Genomic DNA, 22,962 nt, shown 5'->3' with positions numbered 1-22,962 from the left:
AAGTGGCTATCAACAGCAATGTAAAATAAAATCACTTCCCCTCCTGGCCATCCCATCCTACCCTCTTCTGAGGAGAAGGGCTTTGGATAAGAAACTTATGATTATATGCAAGAAAGACAATGCAGAGTTTAAGGGTTTGGGCTGGAGTCTGCTAAACTACTCTGAGAAAGATGGGTCAAAGAAATAGGAGTTGAGAGATTGAGATGCAAAATAATTAGCTGCCTTTGAAGAGCAGAGGTTGCTAGTATTCCATTTTAAACTTTTGGTCTCAATGCAACATAAACTCCTCTGGCTTCTGAAACCTTCGTGAAATCTGTCTCGCACACAATTGCTTTCAATAAGTGGTCTACAGTGACAAGAAAAGAAAATCACTGAGACCATGGTTGGGTAATATTGCAGGGTAGCATAGGGGCAGGGGGCAGTCCCCAAACCTCTCTAATTTAGAAGAGGTGGGAGATGGAAGATGGAAGTAACCTTTAGAAATCGAACCACTTGATTGTTCATTGATCTCCTGCACATAGCATTAGGTTTTTCTGTAAAATATAGGATAGTGTCTGGAATTGACTTAATCCTGAATTTAAAAAGCACAGTAACACAGCTTTTGTATTTCCTATTTTAGCTTTTATATCTTCAAATCACATCGACCCTTGCGATTCTCTGTGTTTTCTTAGTAGTATGGAACTCAGTGACCTGTTTTTTTACAGTGCAGAAACAAGTGACCAGTGGGTTTCACTAGCTCAAAACAAAGGATATTTGTGATGATGGTGGGAGAAATGAAAAGTAACTCTTTTTTTTTTTTTTTTTTTTAAAGAACCACACCTTAGAAGAAGAGAAGGAAGAAGAAAGGAAAATGAGAGAGTGACGGATGTTTGGGTTGGTGGCATGAAATGTTATTTGTTAGGGTTAGTAGCACAGGCTGCCTCATCTGATAAAACCCTATTACAACAGAGGAGCAAAAGATAGTCACTCAGGGTTCATGGAGAAAGCAGGATTTCCATGGTAGTGACCTGGTGGGTCATCCAGTTGTAGCCACTCAGACAGAACACAATTCATTTCTCCTCATGAGGACTGGGAACTTAATGCTTCAGAGAAATCAAATACAGTCCATTCCTATAAAGGGGCGAGGTTTCCTGCTTGCTTAAACATCTCACATCAGGTGGAGAAGTCTTTCATTTAGAGAAGCATGAATGATCTTGCAGGTTTGCCTTATCCTTCTGCACAAAACTATTTTTTGAAACATGACGGAGGAGGAGCAAGTCATGGTTGTATTTGTGTGTGTGTGTGTTTGTGTGTGTGTGTTGTTGGTTTTCTTGTTCACTTGAGATAAACCTGAAGCTGAGGTCTGGAGGGTGGTGAAAAGCAGAAGTCCTGGAGAAGCCACAGTCTAGATCCTCAATAGCTGAGGGCACTTGGGGAAACCTCAGCTTCTTCCAGGTGACAATTTTCAAGAGAACTAGGAGGTACTATAGGACTATAAAGCCACTAAGAGGGACTCTTTTGGGCACTAATCCAGGTTTCTTTCCTTTCCTAGAAATAGTTGAACACCTTTTATTTCAGAATAAATTGAACAAATATTTAAATTTAGTTTGGATGTCTGTGATATTTATTGACTTTGCTGTTTGCTTTTTTTTTTTGGATAGATTTCTTTTTAGTACCAGATCATACTAGTCATATTGTCCCACAGTTGTTTTGGAAATCAGATGACGATCTTATTGCTGATAATTTTAAGAAACCAAGAACAGAGATGAGAAGGGTATTGTGTGTACCCTCCTTTACCTCAACAGTCCTACTGCCACCCCCAGAAAAAAACATGCTCAGTTGCTAAGACCAGGGCTGGAAAAGCCGTTGTGGCGTGCAGTGGTGCAGCTGCAGAGATGCAGATTGTTGTCATGAATACCAACAGCCAGTTCTACAATGCAGGTCCTTTCTTTGGGGAAGGAAAAACCTCATAATGTTTTTAGCTCGGATTTTTTTCTACAACCAGATGTCACATCTTCGGTTACTTTGTCTTGATAGTATCTATTGCTATTAGGTGTTCTAGATGTTTTTTTGAACCTTTGATATGCCAGACAGAATGAAGTCTAACCTTCTTTTCTTTGGTGACAATTAAAACAGAGGAGAAAAATGTTTTTGTATCATCTATTTACTAGTGGATATTGTAGCAGTTAAACTCTCCAGTGTTTGGATTCTATTTCTCTTCATTATTTCTCAAATGCTGGAGGAAAGAATAATTTAGTATTCTAAATGGTTCCCTGGGTTTTAGAGCCATGCTATAATTATCATGATTTTGCCTTCTCTAAAAGTCTAGGAAATTTCCAGATATTTTTATAAAAACAGGTAGCTGGGTTTCAACTCCCAAGACATTATTTTGTTCTTCTGACGGTTGGAGTTATTATTCTGTTTCAGAAATCAGTATCTTTTGTTTCAAAAATTTTTAAAAATGCACAAAGATGGGCTTTTAGCATAGGAATCCATCATAAAAGAAATGTTTTTAATCAAGGCAAAGACAAGAGTCTGTCAAGCCACATGCATATTCTAGAAATGTAATTCTTGGAAAAAGAGTTTTGTTTGACTTGGCTTGGAAATGACTTCAGCAGATTGTGTGAAGGAAGGCCTCAGCTGCCCAGTGAGTAGATGGGATCATAATGTGTGCATTTGTCCAATCTTCCCAGCTATTTTTTAAATTTGATTTGTGTAAGAGCAATTGAAGATAAATCAGGAGGAGTTTTTGTATTTTAATATTAGATTTATGTGCATTTGTATGTGGTCATTAAATTTTCTTTTCAATCTTCTTTCTTAAGCAAGTTGTAATTTCATTTTAATGCTTTTACTCTTTTGGGAAGTATACAATTTTGATCAAATTTGGTGTAAACTGAAAATTGTCTCATGGTACATTTCACACTTGGAGGGCAAGTCAGTCATCAAAAAGTCATTGATTTATGTTACAAAGGGTCATATCTTTGATATTGTACAAATGCTACTAAAGTTGATATAATGCCAGATTTTGGGGCACTCTTTCCATGAATCTTATAGGCTGCCTAAAATGTATTAATTTTAGTTTCTTGACCATGGGAATAGTTCTTACAACAAGGAAAATTTTGACATATTCCTTGAAACTGTGTTTTATGAAATTTCTGTTCTTATAAGTGAGTAAAGTGATAGTCTCTCTTATGAACAGGATGGCTATCAATGCAAGGAAAGTTTTCTCTAAATTAATTGGTAAATGTGGACTATTGAACTAAAATTAATATTAGGAGACTAGGTAGTGTGTGAGCAGAAATTCTGAAGGTCAAATTGAGTACCATGCAAGGAACTAAGAACCTAAATATGCCCAGAGAACTTTTGTCCCCTGTCTGCCCTGTACTGGGAATTAAACCCAGTGGTGATATACCACTGAGCTATCTCCATTCCATTTTATTTTTCATTTTGAGACAGTCTCACCAAGTTTTCCAGGGTGACCTCTGACTTGTGATCCTCCTGCCTCAGTCTCTAGAGTGGCTGGGATCACAGCAGGTGCTATTGCACCCAATTTCCAGGGGATATTTCAATGGCAAAATGGCCCTTAAAATTTTCCTTCCCCACAAATCAGGTGTCCTGGTGACACCTTTCTTTTCCTGTTTAGTATTTCTTTTTATTTTTTTAGGTTTTGGAGACAGAGTCTCACCAAGTTGTCCAGGTGGGACTTGAATTTGTAATCTTCTTGCCTCTGCCTACCAATAAGCTGGGATTACAGGCATGCCGCGTGGGGTTCCACTCTATATGACATTCTATTTGACCCCTACTCTAAATATAAACTGGCTGATAAAGGCTTAAACTAGGACTGCTCCCAGGGCCTTTGCAGGCTAACCAAGGTTAGACTCTAACATCAGTTCCAGAGCTCAGCACTCATCAGATAGCTGGATCCCTGCCCGCACTTCACCTTGATTGTGCCTACAGCATGCCTTAGAGTAGGAGACATGGTTGGGGTCCTTGACATCTGAGTGTCCTTGACCAGTAAGCCCAGTTGGCATGAAAGATGACTTGTCGTAGGCACTCAGTCCATATCAGTTTCCTTTCTGCCATCTAGCTGCCTGCCTTCTGAAGGGGTGAATTTCCTTTATGAAATGTTGCTGATCCCTAGATTATAATTAACTACTTAGTTGGCATAAAATAATGAGGGAGGGACGTGCAGGATGTCCTTCTTCCAATTCCCAAATAAAAATAGTAAAAACAAAATAAGGCAAGATAAATATCCCAAACTCACTAGCAGCCACCTTACAAGAAAAAGAAAATAACCTAATGTGTTAACTGGAAAAAATGGTGTATAAGGGAAGAAACAGAAGGTTCTGCTGCCAGAGGAGGCAATCTAAGATCCCACCTGCTCCCCAGGCCCAGAAGTGGGGGGAAGCATGATTTGAGACCAAACTGAACTCTCTCTAATATGCCCCAGGTTGGAGAACAGGACCTGGGCCGAGCGAGCAACCAGGGGAAGGTTAATGGAAATCCACAAGCATAAAAGCCCTACTATGTACCCCAACAAGAGGGTACTAGGAGCAGAAGGGGGGTCAGCTCCCAAGGCTGGCCACTGGTATGAAGCACAAATCCAGGTCCAGAGTGAGAACTTCACTCCACAGCACAGCCCTCATGCACTCTATGGCTTTGTGCATTCACAGCAACGCTCAGAACTCAGAGGCAGTTCTGAAGGGAAGATAAATTTATCACATTGGATTAGAGCTAGAAGAAGCGCTTGTCATCCATGCGCCAGATCAAAGGAAATAGTGAGATGCTGATGCATATGGAACAGAAAATCCCGAGAACCTGAGAACAAAGAGGAACATCATCTCTCATGATGACAGAGTGATCGACACAGACATATTGTGGCTCTTTCTAAACCTTCAAGACAAACATTTCTCTGAGAATCCAGGCAGAAAAGCAAATCATTTTCAAAGGGTGCATTGAGGTTGGCCTCACACTTCTCCACAGTTGGATTGAATGCCCGCATTTCAAAATAGAGACCCTGTAACTTGCTTATCAAAGCAATAAGGAAATTGTATTTAAAAAAAGCCCAAGGGATGCTGTTGGGATGTGAAACAGCAGTGAACAGTTTCCTCAGGAGAACAGGGTTTAGGCTGAGGAGTTGACTTATCTTAGAAGAGCAGATGAGAGAAGTTCGAGGTTTAGTGAGGACTGAAATAGGGGAAGCATGTGAGATCCAACCAGGGACTTGAGTGTTTCAGAGCAGAGTCTATCTGAGACATTTCTCTTCTGGGGTAAACCTGGGTAAGCTGCTAAGTGGCTACCAGTCAGTGGCTCCCAGGAGTTTCAACCTGAAATGGAAGACCTAGGGATCTTATGGAGAAACGCTTTCCCAGGGATCAAGAAAGGCAAATAAAATAAATTGGGCTTGGGTGAGAGTTCAAGTTGAGTGGACACAAGCCACACTGTGCACAGCAGGCTCACTGGACAATCAAAGTCCAGAACTTTGTGGTGAAGGCTTCGTGGCCACCTCCAGCTGAACCCTGCTGTACAGTGAGGTCCAATCTCAGTGTGTGCTCTGGAGGGCTCTGCCTCCAGATTTCAGTGTCCTGAAGTAGCATAGTCTGAGAGATGTTTTTAAAAAAGTCCTGATATCTGCTCTTTATGTCCCTGTTCTTAGATTCCAAGCACACAGTGGTATATTAGCTCTTGGAGAAATCCTACTATAAAGAAAACAACTTATCACCAAATTTCTAGAAGGTATATGAGCATAAAATCCCTTTTTCTTATAATGGCTGGAAGTGCCAGTTGGAAAATTCTGTCACACGCTGACATTAAAGTTTTCAATGTATAAATGTCTAATAAGGTCAGGCTACATATAATATAGTACATACAGAGAATGAAGGGATGAAGAAAACAGCTTCAGGATCTGTGGAGGAAAATCTTACCCACTTCTACAAATAGCCTGCTTTCACCACCTTCTAGAAGTTTCCACCACATGCCTAATACTTTTGTTTTCTTTTATTTTTTTCTTTATGGTGCTGGAAATCAAATCCAGGTACTTAAATGATCATTTATACAGTTGACATATAGAAAAATTGGTCTTGGTTTTTCTCCAGCATCAAGAACAAGACCAGAAAAAAGAATGAACTGAATATCTTCCAGCAGGTCTTTACTAGCTGCTACATGCAAACCAACAGTTGGTCCTTGGGTTCTTAAGAATTCAAATCTTGCTGGTGGGGAGCGTGTGGTTATGGGGAGAAGTCCCTGATCACTGGCTTGGGAACCAGACAGAGCCAAAGGAAAGGTTAGTTCAGAGAATATTTTGATATCTTGGATTTTTTTTAGACGTTCTAGCTTTCATAATCTTGTATGGTTCTTAGAAAAAAGTTTTTAGCTCCATGTTCAGGAAGCAAAATTTTGGAGTTAAGCATACAGTTTACAAGTGAGTGGGCTAAAGGGATCTGCAAGAAAGATGCTCTGTATAATATTCATTTTGTGTCGAAGCTCCATTCAAGTGAGTGCTGGTCTACTGGCAAGGGTTATGTAATTTGTTATAGTAATTATTATAGAAAGTATTAAAATTTAACACTGAAAACTCTGGGAGTAACTGCATTATGGTTAAGTAGGCTTTTGTGGGAGGACAAACCTAAGAAACAACAAAGATTAGTATTATTTCTGTCCTCCAAATGAGAAAATGATAAGCAAACTTGTTTCTGTTTTAATGAAGCTTATAGTGGTATTCATAATGATAATAAAAAAAATCTTTCAACCAGAAGTCAGAGAAAAGGAGAGGAACAAAGAGTCTTTAGGTGTCATTTGTGTGTGTTTTATTATCTCATGATGTCCTCTATTTCATGAGAGGAAGCTCAGCATGGGGTGGGGAAGCAGTGAGGATAGAGTCCACGGAATCTGAGGACATGAAGATTAGCCATGGTTAGTTAAGCTACACCCTCTCTGGGCTTCCGTGTTTTCACAGAATTTCATTTAATTCTTGGGAGAAATAAACAGGGAGGAATGTGTACTTAATATATGACAAGTCTTCAATAAGTGATAATTATTTTAATAACTAATATATTGGACAGGCTGGTAATGAATGAAGGTACATCTGGGAAAGGTTTAAGAAATTGGATGTTAACCTGGAAAAGAAATGAGGCAGAAAGACATGAAAATGAAGTTTTGAAAGCCTATAATTATATAATTAAAATTAGATGAAGCTTTAGTTAATTTGATCACACTCATAATTACCTCTAATGATAACAAAACAATCTTGGAGTAAGTCTCTATGTTTTTGCTCTAATAGGTATTTATTAAATCTTAGTGGATTAAAAAACATAGTGAATAACCATTTAGCAATAGAATCTCATTTTTTATAAAGCATATCATCTCCTTTCTTTTCCATCTTATTGCAAGCAAATAAGCAAATTTTCTAGTTATACCAGACTGCAAATAATTTTTCCTGCAACGCCGTGATATGAAAATTCATGTCTAACTAGGTGTATTTAGAACACCCATTTGTTAAAGTTGAAGTAAAAACTCCAATATCAGAAAATTTTAGGGTCTGTGGCAGCATGCCCAGAAACATCTTCCCCAGAAGCTGCCAATTTAAGCAGCTGGGGCTGATAATGATCCACAGCAACTTGGATAAATTTCTTTTTCTTCCAAGCTGTTAGGCAATGGGGAAGGAAACAGTGGTACCAGTCTCAGGATAACAACTATCACTGCTGGGTTTGCTGTTTTTCTCCCCTCCCGGCTGGGGAAGATGCCTTCCCTTGGCCTCATTTTGCAGCAGGCATCAAATCTCAGGGCAGCTGTCACATGGTGCATCTATCTGGACTACACCTACTGCCCTATACCACCACTAAGCTGGAAAGAGGACCCCTGCGTGAAGACATTCCAGGGACTTCTGGTGGCAGACCTCTTTTTTAGCAATGATTACTTAATTCTTCATCAACATTTTACATAAATCAAGAACAAATTTACATATTATAAACAAAAGCATATAAAATGCAGTTTATAATTTCTAGAATAGTTTTTATAATATAAAATTATCAATATGTGATAGGCTTTGTGATAAAATATCAATGCTACTGAATATAATCATATTATTGACAGTGCTTACTCATTTTGTATTACCATCTGCCAGATACTGTTAAGCACTGAAAGTAAAATCTTATTTAATAATTATCAACTCAATTTCAGTCCCTGCCCTATTAATATTATTAAAAAATTGATGACCCAGACACTACATCTTGGCTTAAAATAAATTCAATAAAGCTGTTCTAACAGCTGGGTACGTAGCTCAGTGGTAGAGCACTTGCCTAGCATATGTAAGGACCTGGGTTCAATTCTCAGCACTGCAAAAACAAAAAATTATTCTATTTATTTCATGATTTATTATAAGCATTAAAAAGGATAACTCAAAAAGCCCAACACAGTGATGCATGCCTGTAAATCCTAGTGTTTCAGGAGGCTGACGCATGAGGATCAAGAATTCAAAGCCAGTCTCAGCAAAAGTGAGGCACTGAGCAACTCAGTGAGACCCTGTCTCTAACTAAAATACAAAATAGGGCTGGGGATGTGGCTCAGTGGTTGAGTGCCACTGAGTTCAATCCTGGGTACCGCCCCCCACCAAAAAAAGAAGATAACTTTGAGAGTACTTTGAGTTAAAATTATGTATGTATTTGTAATTATATACACAAATGTTCAGTATAATATGCATACCACAAAATCTGAACATGCAATCATGCACATTATATAGAGGCAGGATGGTATGTGATAAAATACAAACTTGAAATCTGAGGACCTGGATTTAATCTTAGATATATGACTTTGGGTAAGTCACATCTCCTATCCTCAACTTCCACTTGTAAAATAAAGGAGATAATTATACTTATAGTACTCTTAAAGGATCTATCCCACCTAAAGATCGTACATAAAATATACCACATATTTGTGTACATATATATTTTATAATTTGCCACTTATGTACTTCAGGATGATAAATAACAGACTCTCAGAATTTTTTTTTTTGCTTTGTTTTGGTACAACAGAAATTTAATTCTTTTCCAACTATTCATCTTGCTACCTGGATATTATATAACATGAATATGTATTTTCTAATTCTGGTGTATTTTATACCTTCCTAGATATAATGCTAAATTATCTAATATTTATAGCATGGTTTAGGAAAAACAGCAGTAGCAAGATCAGAAATCTGCAGACCTGAATATTAATGAATTCTCTGTGTTCAGAAAATAAATGCATGTTTTATTACTTGTGCACCAGCTTATTTTTCTGCAGCATTGTTTTCAACAGAAAATGTCCAGAAACTATACGCGAACTGTTAAATCAATTAGCCTGTCACCCAATTTACTGGAATATTATGTATCTCTAAAGAATAATTAGTTACTCCTTTTTAAGATGTGGAAAGATATGCAGGATATATATATATATATATATATATATAGCATAGACTATATATATAGCATAGACTATATATATATATATAGCATATATATATATAGTCTAAGGATAAAAGAAACTTTGGATGAACATGTGCAAATTAAAAAGAGCAGTTTCTATGGGCAAGGGCTGGGAATACTCTGCAAATGGCAGAGAAGGGCTCAAGGTAACTTTTCTTTCACTGTATACTTATACTTATGGCATTTTTGAGCCAGAATGTAGTTTCTGTTTCAAAAAATGTAAAAGGAGTTAGGTACTTTTTTTTTTTTTTTAAAGATGAATGCTTTAAAAGGACATTATTCAGAATTTGAAGTTATACATCCGATTACTTATCCTGACACCAAGGCTAGATCAGTTGACACTGAAAGGAATCGAGTTTTGATTTGTTGGAGGGATAGATGAAAAGGAAACAGGCTACATTTTGGAGCACAATGTATCTTGAGGGATGCAGCGTTGGGAGGGTTATGTTGATGACAGTATCTAAAGTAGAGATTGCTTCTTGGGCACCTGGGCAGCAGTGAGGGAGGCCAGCATAGAAAAAGGACCAGGAAGGGGAGGAGGAAGAGGACAAGGGTAACATCGCCTACTGTTCTGCCTGGGTCCCTTGTCCTTCTATCACTTAGTGCTGACCTTGTCAGGTCAACAGAGTCAGAAAGAAGTCCTCCCTAGCATTTTTAGAGACTCAACCAAAAGCATGACATTGAGCCACATGTTTCCACCACCCAAACCTGGAAGAGAGTGGGAACAAAGATGGGAGGTATGGAAGAAAATGCTCCCAAGTTTCTGCTTAACATCAAAACCATTTCCCTGGCATGAATTTACAGCTATAAAATGAGGGTTATAATAGTTCATTTTTTATCTGAAGCACAGAAGAAATAAAGTAGGGAGATAAGAATCTTTCAGAAGTTCTCACAAGAATAACACCTCTGAGTAACAAATCAGCATTGAAACAAGGTGATAGATGAGGAGACACCATGTGTAACAGGCTGGATCTTTCTAGATGAATAATCATGGGATCATTCCAAACTTCTTGGTTTCTTTCTTTTTCTTTTGGAACTGGGGAATGAACCCAGGGGTGCTTAAACACTGAGCCATATTCCCCAGCCCTTTTTTATATTTTATTTAGAGACAGTCTCACTGAGTTGCTCAGTGCCTTGCTAATCTGCTGAGGCTGGTTTTGAACTTGAGATCATTCTGCCTCAGCCTCTCAAGTTGCTAGGATTACAGGCATGTGCCACCATGCCTGGCCTTCCAAACTTGGTTTCTTAATGGAGAATTTGATCACTAATCTGTTTACCAACAAGGAATATGCTGATCTCAGGTAGATGACACACAAAGGTTTCATAGTGCAAAAATGAAAAAAAAAAAAAAAAAAACAAAAACTGTTAGGCCTAGAACTGCTTTAATTAGACTATAGTTTTGATAGGAGAAAAAATATGACTAAGTGTGGTATGGTCTCTGTAAGCATCCTTTCCCCTCTCCTTACAATAAATAACAGCTGTACATCATTCACCAAAAATATGAATCATCCCAGGCACAAGCTTTCCTCATTAAGATGAAGGGTTGCAAATCTTTGCCAAGTCATTCAGTATCAAATTATACCACACACTGTAATACTGCAGTGATATCTCTGGAAGAAAATGCAACTACTCGCCCAGAGGAGAATAATGCAGTGTAATTTCTAGTTTTGTATTACTTTACAAATCAGAAAACAAAACAGCTAAAATGGGAAACACACAGGACTGGTTCCCAAGAGTCCTGCTCCTCTCTTATTCAAACATTGGGTTTAGGAAATGTAAGGAATGTGGATATTTGAAATGACTTGGCAGGGGGTTTCTCAATCTCCACTCTACACACTTTGGTCTGGATAATTTTTGTATTGAGGGGCTGTCCTGTGCGTGTATGGCAGGATGCTTAACAGCACCCCTGCCCCACAGCAGCTAAAAACCAGTAGCACCCTCCAGTTGTTACAGTAAAAATTGCCTCCAGACATTGCTAAATACCCACTGGTTGTCAAAATTGTCCCCTTTGAGATCTTCTGACTGACAAGTTTGCTCACTTTCTGTCTAGCTCTTTTGCAGTAGTAAAGGTAACATACCTCAGTCTCTTTACTGAAATGAAACGCAACTAAGGAAGTAAATACAATGATTATCATTAAGCAAATCTACTTCAATCAAATGGATGTATTTCCTCCTCCCCTCTCCCCTACCAAAATAACCCAGCCCACAAGGCATCTTCTCATAGAATGCTTACATAGAACTCAGACTTCTACATTCTCAGACCTTCCACAAAAAAGAAAAAAATAAAATGCCAAAGAAAATTCCTACACAAGTACTAGTTATGAAATCATTTCTTGATAGGAATTTTTCCCTGGGAGCTGAAAACACCCTTTGCTGGGAACAAACCATACTGATTAGCAAGCAAGAAAACAACTCACTGTTTGCAGAAGCAGTTTTTTGGAATCTTGTCAGGTCTACATTTGGTGGTCGGCTGGGTTTTTGTGGAGGTGGACCCAAAACTGACAAGGGAGGTAACGGCATCCGCTTCGGAGTTGTTGGGTTCTTCTCTTCCTTCTCCTTCTCTTGACTTTGGCCCCATGGCCCCCCCACTGTCAACTTGGAAGGAGCCTTAGGGAACTTGGCCGGAGGAGCCCCCGCCTCCTCCTGGTTCGCCTTGCTCAGGAAGATGTTCTTAGTAGCATCTATCTTCCTGTCTTCTTTTCTCTCTTCGCCATTTCTGGAGAGCCCTGGGCTTCCTCTACTGGCAGCAGGTTTCAGAACCACTCCAGGAAATGGTGAGCTTGAAGTGTCACCTCCATGGCCTTTATTTTCAGGGTCTTCCCTTGCTGGTTTCAAAGGGCCGCTCTTGGACTTGGCTCCCAGGGATGCTGAGGGTCCTTTCTGTGCAGACACATTCTTTGTGGGGCTCTCGTCCTCGTGGGAGTCCTCGGCACTCAGGGATGGCTTCTGGCCAAAGGCGGGCCTGGGGAACAGGGGCTTGGGGTCATGATCTTGTGACACTGACATGAACTTGCCTTTAGCCCCCGCCAGCTTTGGGAACACTTGCCTCTGTTCATTTTCCTGGGCCGAAGGAGCAGGCCCTGGCTTTGGGCCTGGTGTCTTCAAGTCCTGGTCTTGGTTCCCACTGTGAAGGGATGGCTTGCTTCCAGGAGACCGGGGAAACACAGGTTTAGAATCTTCTTTGGGCAAGTTGATGGGCTTGGGCCCTACAGGCTTCAGAAATCCCACTTTTGCCTCAGGGTCTCTGGTGGTTGGGTTTGCCACTGTTCCAAATCTTTGGCCCACCCCACTAGGCTTCAAAAATGGGGGTTTGGGCTCCTTGTCAGGCTTTTCCTCAAAAGTGGGTTTCACTGCCAAAGGTGGCTTTGGAGTCCCAAACTTAGGCACGTTGCTGGGTCCTGTGAAAGGGCTGGCATTTTCTTGGTTGTTGAATAAGTTCTTCCTCGCTTGTATTCCTGAAGGGGAGCTTTGCCCTGTGACTTTGAAGGGCCTGCTGTTGCCCGAGACCTCCTCTGTCGGGTTGCTCCCTGCGTTAAACTTCGCCATGAGGGACTTCACATCTGCTTTTCCATCCTATAAGCACAGGGAACAAAAACTAGCTGATAGCCAGAAGTGTCACTTGCACAGTTGAAAATACTATACTTTAAAGGGCTTCCTGGTTTGAGGCCAGCAGCACTGCTGATTGGTTAGCAAGATATTGTAACATTTAAGTTCCTCTATGGCAAAATAAGTTGTGAGAGTTTCTTGAAAGGGAAGAACTATTGTTGTGCTTATACTTTTTTTGGTCATCTTAGAGTGACTTGCTCACTTTTGCTTAAATAACAACTTATCTCTTTCTTCTCACCTTTTTTTCTACCTATTTTGTTGGATGTACTCTGATTTGATACTTATCTACCTTTTTATTTTTAATTTGAAAAAATATGGAAATGACTGACAAATTCTTCCATGTTTTAAAATTGAGAATCCTTTTAAAAAATGAAAGTAAGCGCTTAAGTTTCCACCTAAGACTCTCAATTGTAAATTCAGGCTGCATGCTTTGAACAGCATGACCAGGTTTAGCATCTCTGTGGTATGCAACAGTTTTCTTGTTTTGATCCACATTTAAGGTCTTTTGCTGTTTGCGAGATGCGGCCGAACAACTCACCCCTTTTATAAGTAAGTAATAAAAAAGGATTTGCTAATTATTTATAAAACTTAAGTGCTGATAATTCAGCCGTATCCAGACTAGCAGGAGAATGTGCTTACTTTGAGAACTAGGTCTGTCTAGGGGACTTGGTCTGGAGTACGCAGGTAAAGAATAAGGACGTGGTTTGCACTGACTGAGAAGCCTCATTTCCAGGTCTTTCTTTTTCTCCATTCTTATCTTTTCTACACTGACACTTATCACTCCTTCTCTGAGGTCCTGCTACACAGTCTCTGCCCTCCTGGTCTGGGTGTTACTTAGCAAAGATAGCAAATATCCACCTTGCTCTATGAACAGAATCCCATTTAATCTGGGAGAGTCCATGGTGTGATTTCTCCGTCTCTTAACAGTTAGCAGTTCAAATTTTCTAGCTGTTTTATAAATGTTTGAAAAATTTGAAGCTTTAAAAAAAAAAAAAATCGCCAAAGATCCACATGTGGCCACGATAATCTCCTTTTTTATGCTTTAATTTTCACCCAGAAAATGTTTTACTGCTTTGCACCCCTCTGGCTCCACCAACTGCTGCCACACACCCAAACACATTATGTCTTTCAGGGCTCCATGTGAATACCACAAAATCACACTCTGCTCAGCAGAGAAGGTCTGCTCCCTCCTGGTAATTCAGAAATGCACTTCAGATGTACTACATACCTCTGTGTCAGTTTCCTTCATAATACTAGCAACCACCATGGAGCGTGTAAGGGCACGTGCCTGATTCTATTTTGTCCTTATTCTTACAGTAGTTCTAACAATTCAACTCCATTTTACAGGAAAGGAAATTGAGACTGAAACTGCCGTAGGTTGCCATGGAAAGAGTATGAGAACTTGATTTGATCTTAGTTTATTAGTGGGATCTCAGTTGCATCATCTATAAAATGGGAATAAAATCACAAAGCTGCCAGAATTGTGATGTACTTTAGAAATGGAACTTATAAACTGCCTCTCTGGTCCCCGATATAGACTCCACAAATGGAACTGTCATTATTAGAACTGTTGAGTTACATATTTAAGGAATTACAGGCAGGCAAACTTAGGTCTGTCTAGGGTTTCTAAGCCCAGAAATTGTCTCATTTATTTCTGTCTCCCCACAATACATAAGCCCGGGCTTGGCACCCTCAGGATTCTAGTTCATGTTTGGGGAGTGGAGGTTGGCATGTTGGCATCAGATGAATACCCGTGATTTGGCAGGAAATCACTGCAGCAGTTTGTTTCCTTATCAAGTTGAAGTGCATGTGTGTTCGTGGGGTGGAGATGACGGACTTAGGCAGGTGAAGAAAACCTGTAAGAGTAGCAATTTCCAGTTTGAATTATGTACCTTAAATTACATAATTTGCCTTAAATTACCTGAATTGCTAAGATCTCCTTGTCTTCTAACTTGCCTCGCTTTACCGCTTGTCTAGACCCATAAGTTCCTCAGATTCTCAAGCAATCTCCAAAGCAGGAATATAGTAAAACTGGGGAGAATTTGGGGAAATATAGGAGGGAGCCTTCCTTGAACCTCCAGGGATGCCACAGCTCCCGAGGACTTTGAACCTTAGTGCAAGAAGCATAAAGAAATAGCAAATAGTGGACCTGGGGTACAACTTCATGGTAGAGTGTATGGTTTGCATTCCGAAGGTCCTGGGTTCAATGCCCTGCATACACACACACACAATATCAAATTAAAAAATGTGCCCCACCTGGAAAGAAGTCTGTCTTTGGGGAAGATTTCTTTGATTTTAGATTCATTCTGTATTTTAAAATTCATATTCTAAACCTACCCTTTATTCTAGATTCATTCCAGATTTTGTAACAAGAGGATAGTTAAGAGCATCAACTTAAGAGCCAGCTGGCCTGTGTTTGAATCTCACTGGCTGCTTAACCTTGAACGAGGAACCTAAATTAGTTTGCTTATCGCTATGAAGACGATAATGACATTCATAGGACTTAGGAAAATTACAGTCTCATATGTGCACAGTACTTTGAACAGCATTGACTCATAGGAGGGTTTTCTATTTTTATAAAACAAAGCTTTAACTATCCCTCTCTCACTGCTGCAATGGTGAAGAAGTAGGATCCTACTTTCTTTCAGCAACTTCACATCTTAGATTTCATGGGGAAAACCCAAGAAATACCCTGACCCATTGGCAAATTCCACGTCCTGTTTTTAGTTTAGAAAATATGGAAGTCACAGACTTGGAACTGGAACTTAAGTTTCTTGGCTGCCAACCCTGAGCCAGGAGGCAGTGCAGTGTCCTGGTTAAAAGACAGCCTGTGGGCACATTTAAATGTTCTCATTCCTTCACATAACTATAGTTTTAATTGAATGAAGTAAACTTTATAAAAGTTGTAATCTTATTAAAAAAAAAAAAAAAGCATAGCTCTGCAGTTCTCAACTCAGGTTCAAATCCTGACCTTGCCATTTAGGAGATAGCAAGCTAGCAAGCTAGCAAGTTACTCCACTCCTCTGAGTCTGTTTCCTTCCTCTCTTAAATGAGAATGATTACCCTGTTTCTTACAAGGCTTTTTAAAACCATTTTCTTAAGGATTAAATGAGCTAATGCCTGTAAATTTCTTAGATCAAGAATTACATTCGGCCTTTAGTTTTTTAGGATTGACTTATTTCACTTAGCATGGTATTCTCCAATTCCATCCATTTATCTGCAAATGCTATAATATTATTCTTCTTTATGGCTGAAAAATATTCCATTGTGTATATATACCACAGTTTCGTTATCCCTTCATCTGTGGAAGGGCGTCTAGATTGGTTCCACAATCTAGCTATGGTGAATTGAGCTGCTATAAACATTGATGTGGCTGTGGGGTGGGGGAGTGGGGAGTGAGAGAAGAATGGAGGAACTTTAGATTATGTAGAAGGAAATGAGAGGGAGGGCAGGTATGAAAAATGGTGGAATGAGACAGACATCATTACCCTGTGTACATGTATGATTACACGAATGGTATGCATCTACATCGTGTACAACCATAGAAACAAAATGATGTACTCCATTTGTGTACAATGAATCAAAATGCAGTCTGTAAAAAATAAAAAAATTAAAAAATAAAAAAAGAATTATATGCAATATGTATTCAATGATTGCTTGCCATCATTGTTGTTTCTAATTCACTAATTACATGAAATAATTTTTCCCCAATTGACCAAATTCTGAAGTTGCTAACATTAATGTTCTATGCTACTTTCAAACCAATGCAGCTGGAACGAACATACTCCTGAACAACATAAGAGTAATGATATTTGAGTTGAGTTTACCCATACTCTAAAACCTTTCACTGAACTTCAAAAGATGAAGAAACAATGAGCAACAAGTTCCTACATAGGACCCTTTGAAGCAACAGTAAAGACCACCCACGCTTACTAATATGGCTGGCAAATCAATAGCTCCAACTCTGACTATTTGATTACAAATATTGACTTCTTAGTTTCAGAGCTTGCTTGATCATTATCATCGTTAGTAAGTTCCTAGATAAGATTTTCAATAACCAGTTTCACCCTTAACAAGAATTACAAGAATAGTTAGTTTTTTTAACCTTAGCGATAATGACAGAAAGACAAAAATTATTAAAAAAGGTGACATTCTCCAATTCCAATTCTGATTTTCTTGAAGATTGAATATCCATCCTTTCCCTAGGACTCTTTTATTTAAAAAAATACAAAAAAGTACACTATCTCCAACCTCTATCAGTGCTTGGGTGATTAACAACCTGATTTAATAGAGTACAAGTTTATGCCTATTGTTCTGGAGTGATAGTAATGCTCCCTTTTTATCTCAAAATTGACTAGCTTTAAATGGTAAACTACTTGGTGACCTTCCTCAATTCCCCTCTATAAAGCCAACCCCTGTCACAAATTTCTTATGCATATTGATAAATGATGCAGATGCAAATATGTATATTTAAACATTTCCTCACACACATCTTTCCTGTTCCTGCTTTGTACACAGATGGCAACCCCTGCTCTGCATCATCTTTCTTTCTTCCAGGGTTGGCGTTCAGTTGACATACACTACTACAGCTAGGTGTAGGGTCAGCAACCATTCTGATAGTTTGGTACCTGTGAAATTCAAGCTGATAAATATTTTCAGTATTAACTTTGCTTTCTCCCTTGCCAACTTGCCCGTCCTCGTATACACTATCTGCAGAACCTTCTTAACTCTTGATGATTTAAGTATTTGCCTTATACTTATTCTCAAGAAGAGATATTTTGTAACCTAGAGGACTCAGAGTTAACAATATTTTAGGTAAAAAAAAAAAAAAAAAAAAAAAATTCATCTAAAATGTCTTGCAACTTATTTTCCCAAAAATCGTTTGAAATAATTCATCATTGCTTCCTCTTGTTGAAAATCTCTATAATGCTCAGCCCAAAGGACTCACATGTATTTATCTATATCTATAGTATAATTATGTAAAATTAATATAAGATGCAATTGCTCTGAAGAAAACTTCTTTAGCTCACATGTGTTTGGCTCTTCCTCAGAATTATGTGTTCTCACTGGTATAAACTTATATATTTGCCACAGTCCCAGGAAGATGACCGATAGAAAAAAAAATGCTTTCATTGTATCTTTTGGATTTCCAGTTCATAGTCCATGATTTCAGAAATTCTCTTTGCTTTTAGCAATCTGCATAAAGGCAGTCAATCACGTTAAACAAAGGTTGAGATGGCACGAGGGATAGACACCAAGAAACGGAACACCTCCAGAAAACGTTTCTTTTTGTAGCCAGTTTGTATTTCAGTTTCCTATAGAAAACCATAAATATGTCACCACTCTTATTAGGAATGGATTTCGAATTTTTTAAAAATTTACTGTGATGTATTTGTGCTTTTAAATACCTTGTATATTAAGCTAATACAGTGTTTCTCCAGTGGGAGATGATTTTTTTCCCCAGGACATGTTTGACAATGTTTGGAGGCATTTTTTTATTGAAATGACTGAGTGTGGGGGTGTGGACCAGGACTGGCATCTGATGAGGCGAGTGGCATTGCTTGGCATCCTGTCCCACGGTGCACAGGACTGTCCCCCACGAGACCTCACAGTCTAAAATGTTGACAGTGCCGAGGTTGAGAAACCCTGAGAGAGTCCTGTTGCTCTTGAATTATTGAAAATACTTTACCAGAAAGTCTGTTTTTAATTTTTTACAATATACTACCTCTAAACCCTGTAGATAATTGTATAGAAACTAAACGGTATTAAAAGGCTACATGCAACTAGAGAGGGTTTTAAGGTTACATGACTTTTGAATTTGCATCTTTGGTATGTGTTTTGGAGCACAAAAGAAATAAAAGATCCATAAACTGTGGATAATTAATGAGTCTAAAATAACTGGGAAACCAGATTTTTACCTCCTTAGATGGGTTTGTGTCACTTTTGTAATTAAAGCAAGACGAGAATAAACCGCTTCAATGGAGGCGGTTACTCTTCCCAGGTTAGAGCCCCCGAAAGACCATAATAAAATGCCTTCACTTGATTGCATGTCATGATTTTAATCATGAGAGAGGCTGTAAGTGGATAATAATAGTTTGCCCAAGTTAGTTCTTCAGAAAAATCACTGATAAATTTTTACCATGTGTAAGTTTTCTTTGTTATTTTTATGTTGAAATAATGTTTATTATTATTATTTTTTATGTGTTCTAATTGGTTATACATGACGGTAGAGTGCATTTTGACACACTGTACACAAATGGAGCATGATTCTCATTCCTCTGGGTGTCCGTGGTGCTGAGTCACACCAGTAGTGTAATCATACGTGTGTAAAAGGTAATCACGTCTGTCTCATTCTACGTCCTTCCCCTCCCCACCGTGGAATAATGGTTTTGCCCATGACTTATTTGGTCTGAATTGCTGGTTCTTCTCACCGAACACAGTTCATTCCTGCCACTGCCACTCTTACCTACATCAGGGCCCTAGGCACAGTGGCATCAGACGGGAATATGAGGTTATTTGGGGACTCGTGAATTAAAAAAAAAAAAGTCCTAGAAACTCATTCCTCATGCTATCCAGGGCTTCAGGGACTATAGCCAGAGTGCAGGGAAGGGAAAAAGAGGTAGGTCAAGGTGGCATTGCCCGTTTCCACGGGGGGTGATGATAGTGTTGCTCAAACCTTAGATCCATTCTGCCAGGGACTGATGAGGAGGCAAAATAAAAGACAGAAGATAGAAAATTCTCCCCTAAGCTGGAGAAACGTTCTATCTTTGAGGTAGGAAGCAAGCTGATGAAAATGTGCAATAGACCCAAGAAGTTCAAACTTTCATACAATAGTATTTGGCCTTACTCTTTTGCAAGACTGGATGAGAGAAAATAACAGATTTGTTCCCTGCAACTTAGTCCTGTGCCTCTTCTCAACACACACTCATGGGTGCATGTACAAAAACACACACAAGTGAGGGTCTGTATTTTCTCCTTAAAGGTGCTCTATGTATCTGTCCAGCAAATTTGAAAAAGGGAATTTTGTTTTAAAATCTTAAGACAATAAATGTTAAAATTTATTGTCAGAAATTATGTAATGAAACTATTCTCATTGCTTTCATGAGTAAAGAGAGGGTTAATGGTTTCAGGAGTTAGCTGAAAATGTACTCTTTGTGTGCGTTCACATAGGGATGGGGCGTCCAGGGAGATGACTACATTGGGTCTTTTTTAGGACAAACTGGCTCTGAATAACTGCCCATAGAGTCAGTAAAATGAGCTATCCCACCGTGGGTTCTGGGGTTTGGGGTTCCATCTGCTTAATCCATTGGCTACATGGGATGGTGTTCATTGTCCATTTGGCGTCAGCTTCAAACTTATTACGAAGAATGTTGAAGAAGGGCACAAAACCCTTCTCAAATATGGCAGCTGGCAAACTCCACCACAGATAGTAAAATTGCAGTGGACTTTTTTCATCCCTATTAACACTGTTTAAATATTTATGTACTTACTAAATTATATTTTACATACTTCTCGTGGACACTTCCCCCAGGGAAATGTAAAATCAGGGACCTGATTTTATTTTCCTCCCTTCAACAACCACACTGGCCCCCAACCACTCCCTTAAGGCTTGCCACACTTCTTGCCATCAAAAGCATTAAGCACACTGGCGGATGGACGATGCTGGAAGTTGGGAAATGATTCCTCAGCTTCTGTGTTGACTCCTTACTCAGGAGCCCACTCTGAGATCTGGAGTAGAACCTCCATAGACTTGCCAATGGGCTGTGATGGGTTCCAGTAGGCTGAGCCTCTGAGACTGGAGACGGCACCAGGCCTCTTTCAACAGGATGTGGGAACTCGTCTCACCACAAAGTGAGTTCTTGGGGCAGGGGCTGGCTGCTGCAGGTACTGGGCAAAGGCACAGGTAGGAGGAGCTGGCAGCGGAAGCACGGTGATAGCCCTGATTGCAATGGCTCTCTGACACTTAGGAAGGTGGAGCTGTAACTCAGCAACTGCAATAGCCAGCAGTGTCCCTTCCCGGTGGCTTGCAGTGGGAGGTGGACTGTGGTCAGAAGGACACACCTGGCGTGTGCGGATCCTCTTTGGGTGCTGTCTGCACTTGGCCATTTCTCATTAGGCCAATAGCCTAGGTGCCTTCACAGAAAATCTGAACAGATGCCACTGGACTTTATAGCAGAGACTCTCATGCTATCCTAGGCACCTGCTGCGCTGGACAATTTCCTTGTTAAGTCATGTTCTCTCTAGATTCTAGAGTGGACAGAAGTAGAGGGAACAAGAGAATTTAGAAGTTGTAAAGCTTAGATGGCTATGGGCCATCTCTCAAAGAGTATTGCCTATATTCTCGGGATAAATGGGTATTTGCATATCCTTTATCTTTAAAGACCAGGAGCTTGAAAAGCCTTCTACAAATTAGAAATTGTTATCCTATCAATTATTTCTTGTGCAAGTACAATTTTTACTTTGGCATGAACTTCAATGGCTTAAACATGAACAGATGAAGAAGTTAGATGACGTTTTATGTAGTTATTTATTTTTTGATATAAATTGAATGGTGCTAGGATGTTGAGAATATAGTGTAGGATATAAATAGACGAAACAAAACGCTCTAAAACTACTTAACATTAATTATTCCACCTTGTGTGTTTTTAACAACAAATTCAGCTTATATTTTCTTAGGATTACTTAAGTTCCTTTAGCTTGCATTAACTGAATATAGCACGTTAGAAGAATTTACATTTGACTAATGAATTTGTAGATAATGGAAAAGTATTTTCATAGTTATCTTGTTAGTGGCTAGTTTGGCTCTTGCATTAATGTTTAATGTACACTCCATGAAACAGTGTAAGTTCTTAATTTTTCCTGTACTTCTGTCCTAATTCATAGACCTTAATTTCAGCTACCATTTCTTGTGGTTGTTCTATTTTCATATAAAATAGGGTAAACCAGCAAAAGAAAACTTATTTTGCTGAAAACATGTAGTTTGAGCTGGGTATGGAGGGGTACACCTATATAATTCCAGCTACACAGGAGGCTGAGGCAGGAGGATCATGAATTTGAGGCCACACTGGGCAACTTAGCAGTACCCTGTCTAAATGAATAAAGTCAAATAAAATTTTTTGATGACTGAGGAAGATAATTTCTGACCCTGGATGCTTTTCTTCACCTGACAATAAGTCAGAAACTGAAAGTTCATGGTTTACATGGAGTGGGGTGAGGGTGGAGGGAAGAGGCTGTCTGTGGGGTTTTCTAGAAACTTCCTTCCCCGCTTGTGAAAAGATCTTTGTGAAGAGAACTGTTTTGAAGAGGAAGGCTTCCACAAGCTAACCAAGACAGGTGGCAGTGGCTCGTCAGTGAGGGATCCAGAGTTTGATTTGAGAAAAGTAAAAACTAGACGTACGATGGAGAGTATGGAAGCTTCCAGGGACAGACATAGACACAGTTTTGGAATCTGTGTCTGTAGAACATGTCGACGCGGGCCTCCTCCTCCTCTCTCCCACCCCTCCCCAGCCTCATCCCTTCTTGAACTCTGAAGAAAATGCACGCAGGACTCAGTGATCAGAATCAGGAGATGCGGTCACCTTGCGCCCTTGCCCCACGGTCACGCTGCACAGTAACACGGCTTTGCGGAGATGAGCACCTTTCCTCACCTTGGTCCCGTGGGGCTGCTCACCTCGACCTTTTCTCGTCATGGCTGGGGTACTCTTCGTTGCCAGCTTTCTGTGGCGAACATCCTGCTCTTAGCACCTGCCCACCCCGTTTCCAGGCTCCCTCATCTTCCCCAGCTGCTTCACGGCTTCAGTCGCTCTGGGCTCTCACTTATCCGTCCAGTCATCTCCCGAGCCTGCTGGACGCTCCTTGCTTAGGTGCTAAATTTAGAACCTCTTACTTTGCTGCTATCTAGTCTAGACTCTGTGCT

General features: G+C 39.7%; 1 protein-coding gene across 5 annotated transcripts in view; it reads right to left on the bottom strand.

The window, feature by feature from the left end:
- FYB1 (FYN binding protein 1) overlaps window positions 1-22,962 on the bottom strand; it is a 159,002-nt gene that overhangs the window by 80,230 nt on the left and 55,810 nt on the right. For all 5 annotated transcript variants that reach the window (XM_079144456.1, XM_079144459.1, XM_079144457.1 and 2 more), the window contains exon 2: window positions 11,858-13,013. In XM_079144456.1, coding sequence (XP_079000582.1) covers window positions 11,858-13,013 — 1,156 coding nt within the window. The remainder of the gene's footprint in view (window positions 1-11,857; window positions 13,014-22,962) is intronic.

The sequence above is a fragment of the Sciurus vulgaris genome (assembly GCF_902686455.1).
Source record: "Sciurus vulgaris genome assembly, chromosome: 6".
In the NCBI taxonomy this organism is placed as follows: Eukaryota; Metazoa; Chordata; class Mammalia; order Rodentia; family Sciuridae; genus Sciurus; species Sciurus vulgaris.
This window is presented reverse-complemented; position numbering and strand designations above follow the sequence as displayed.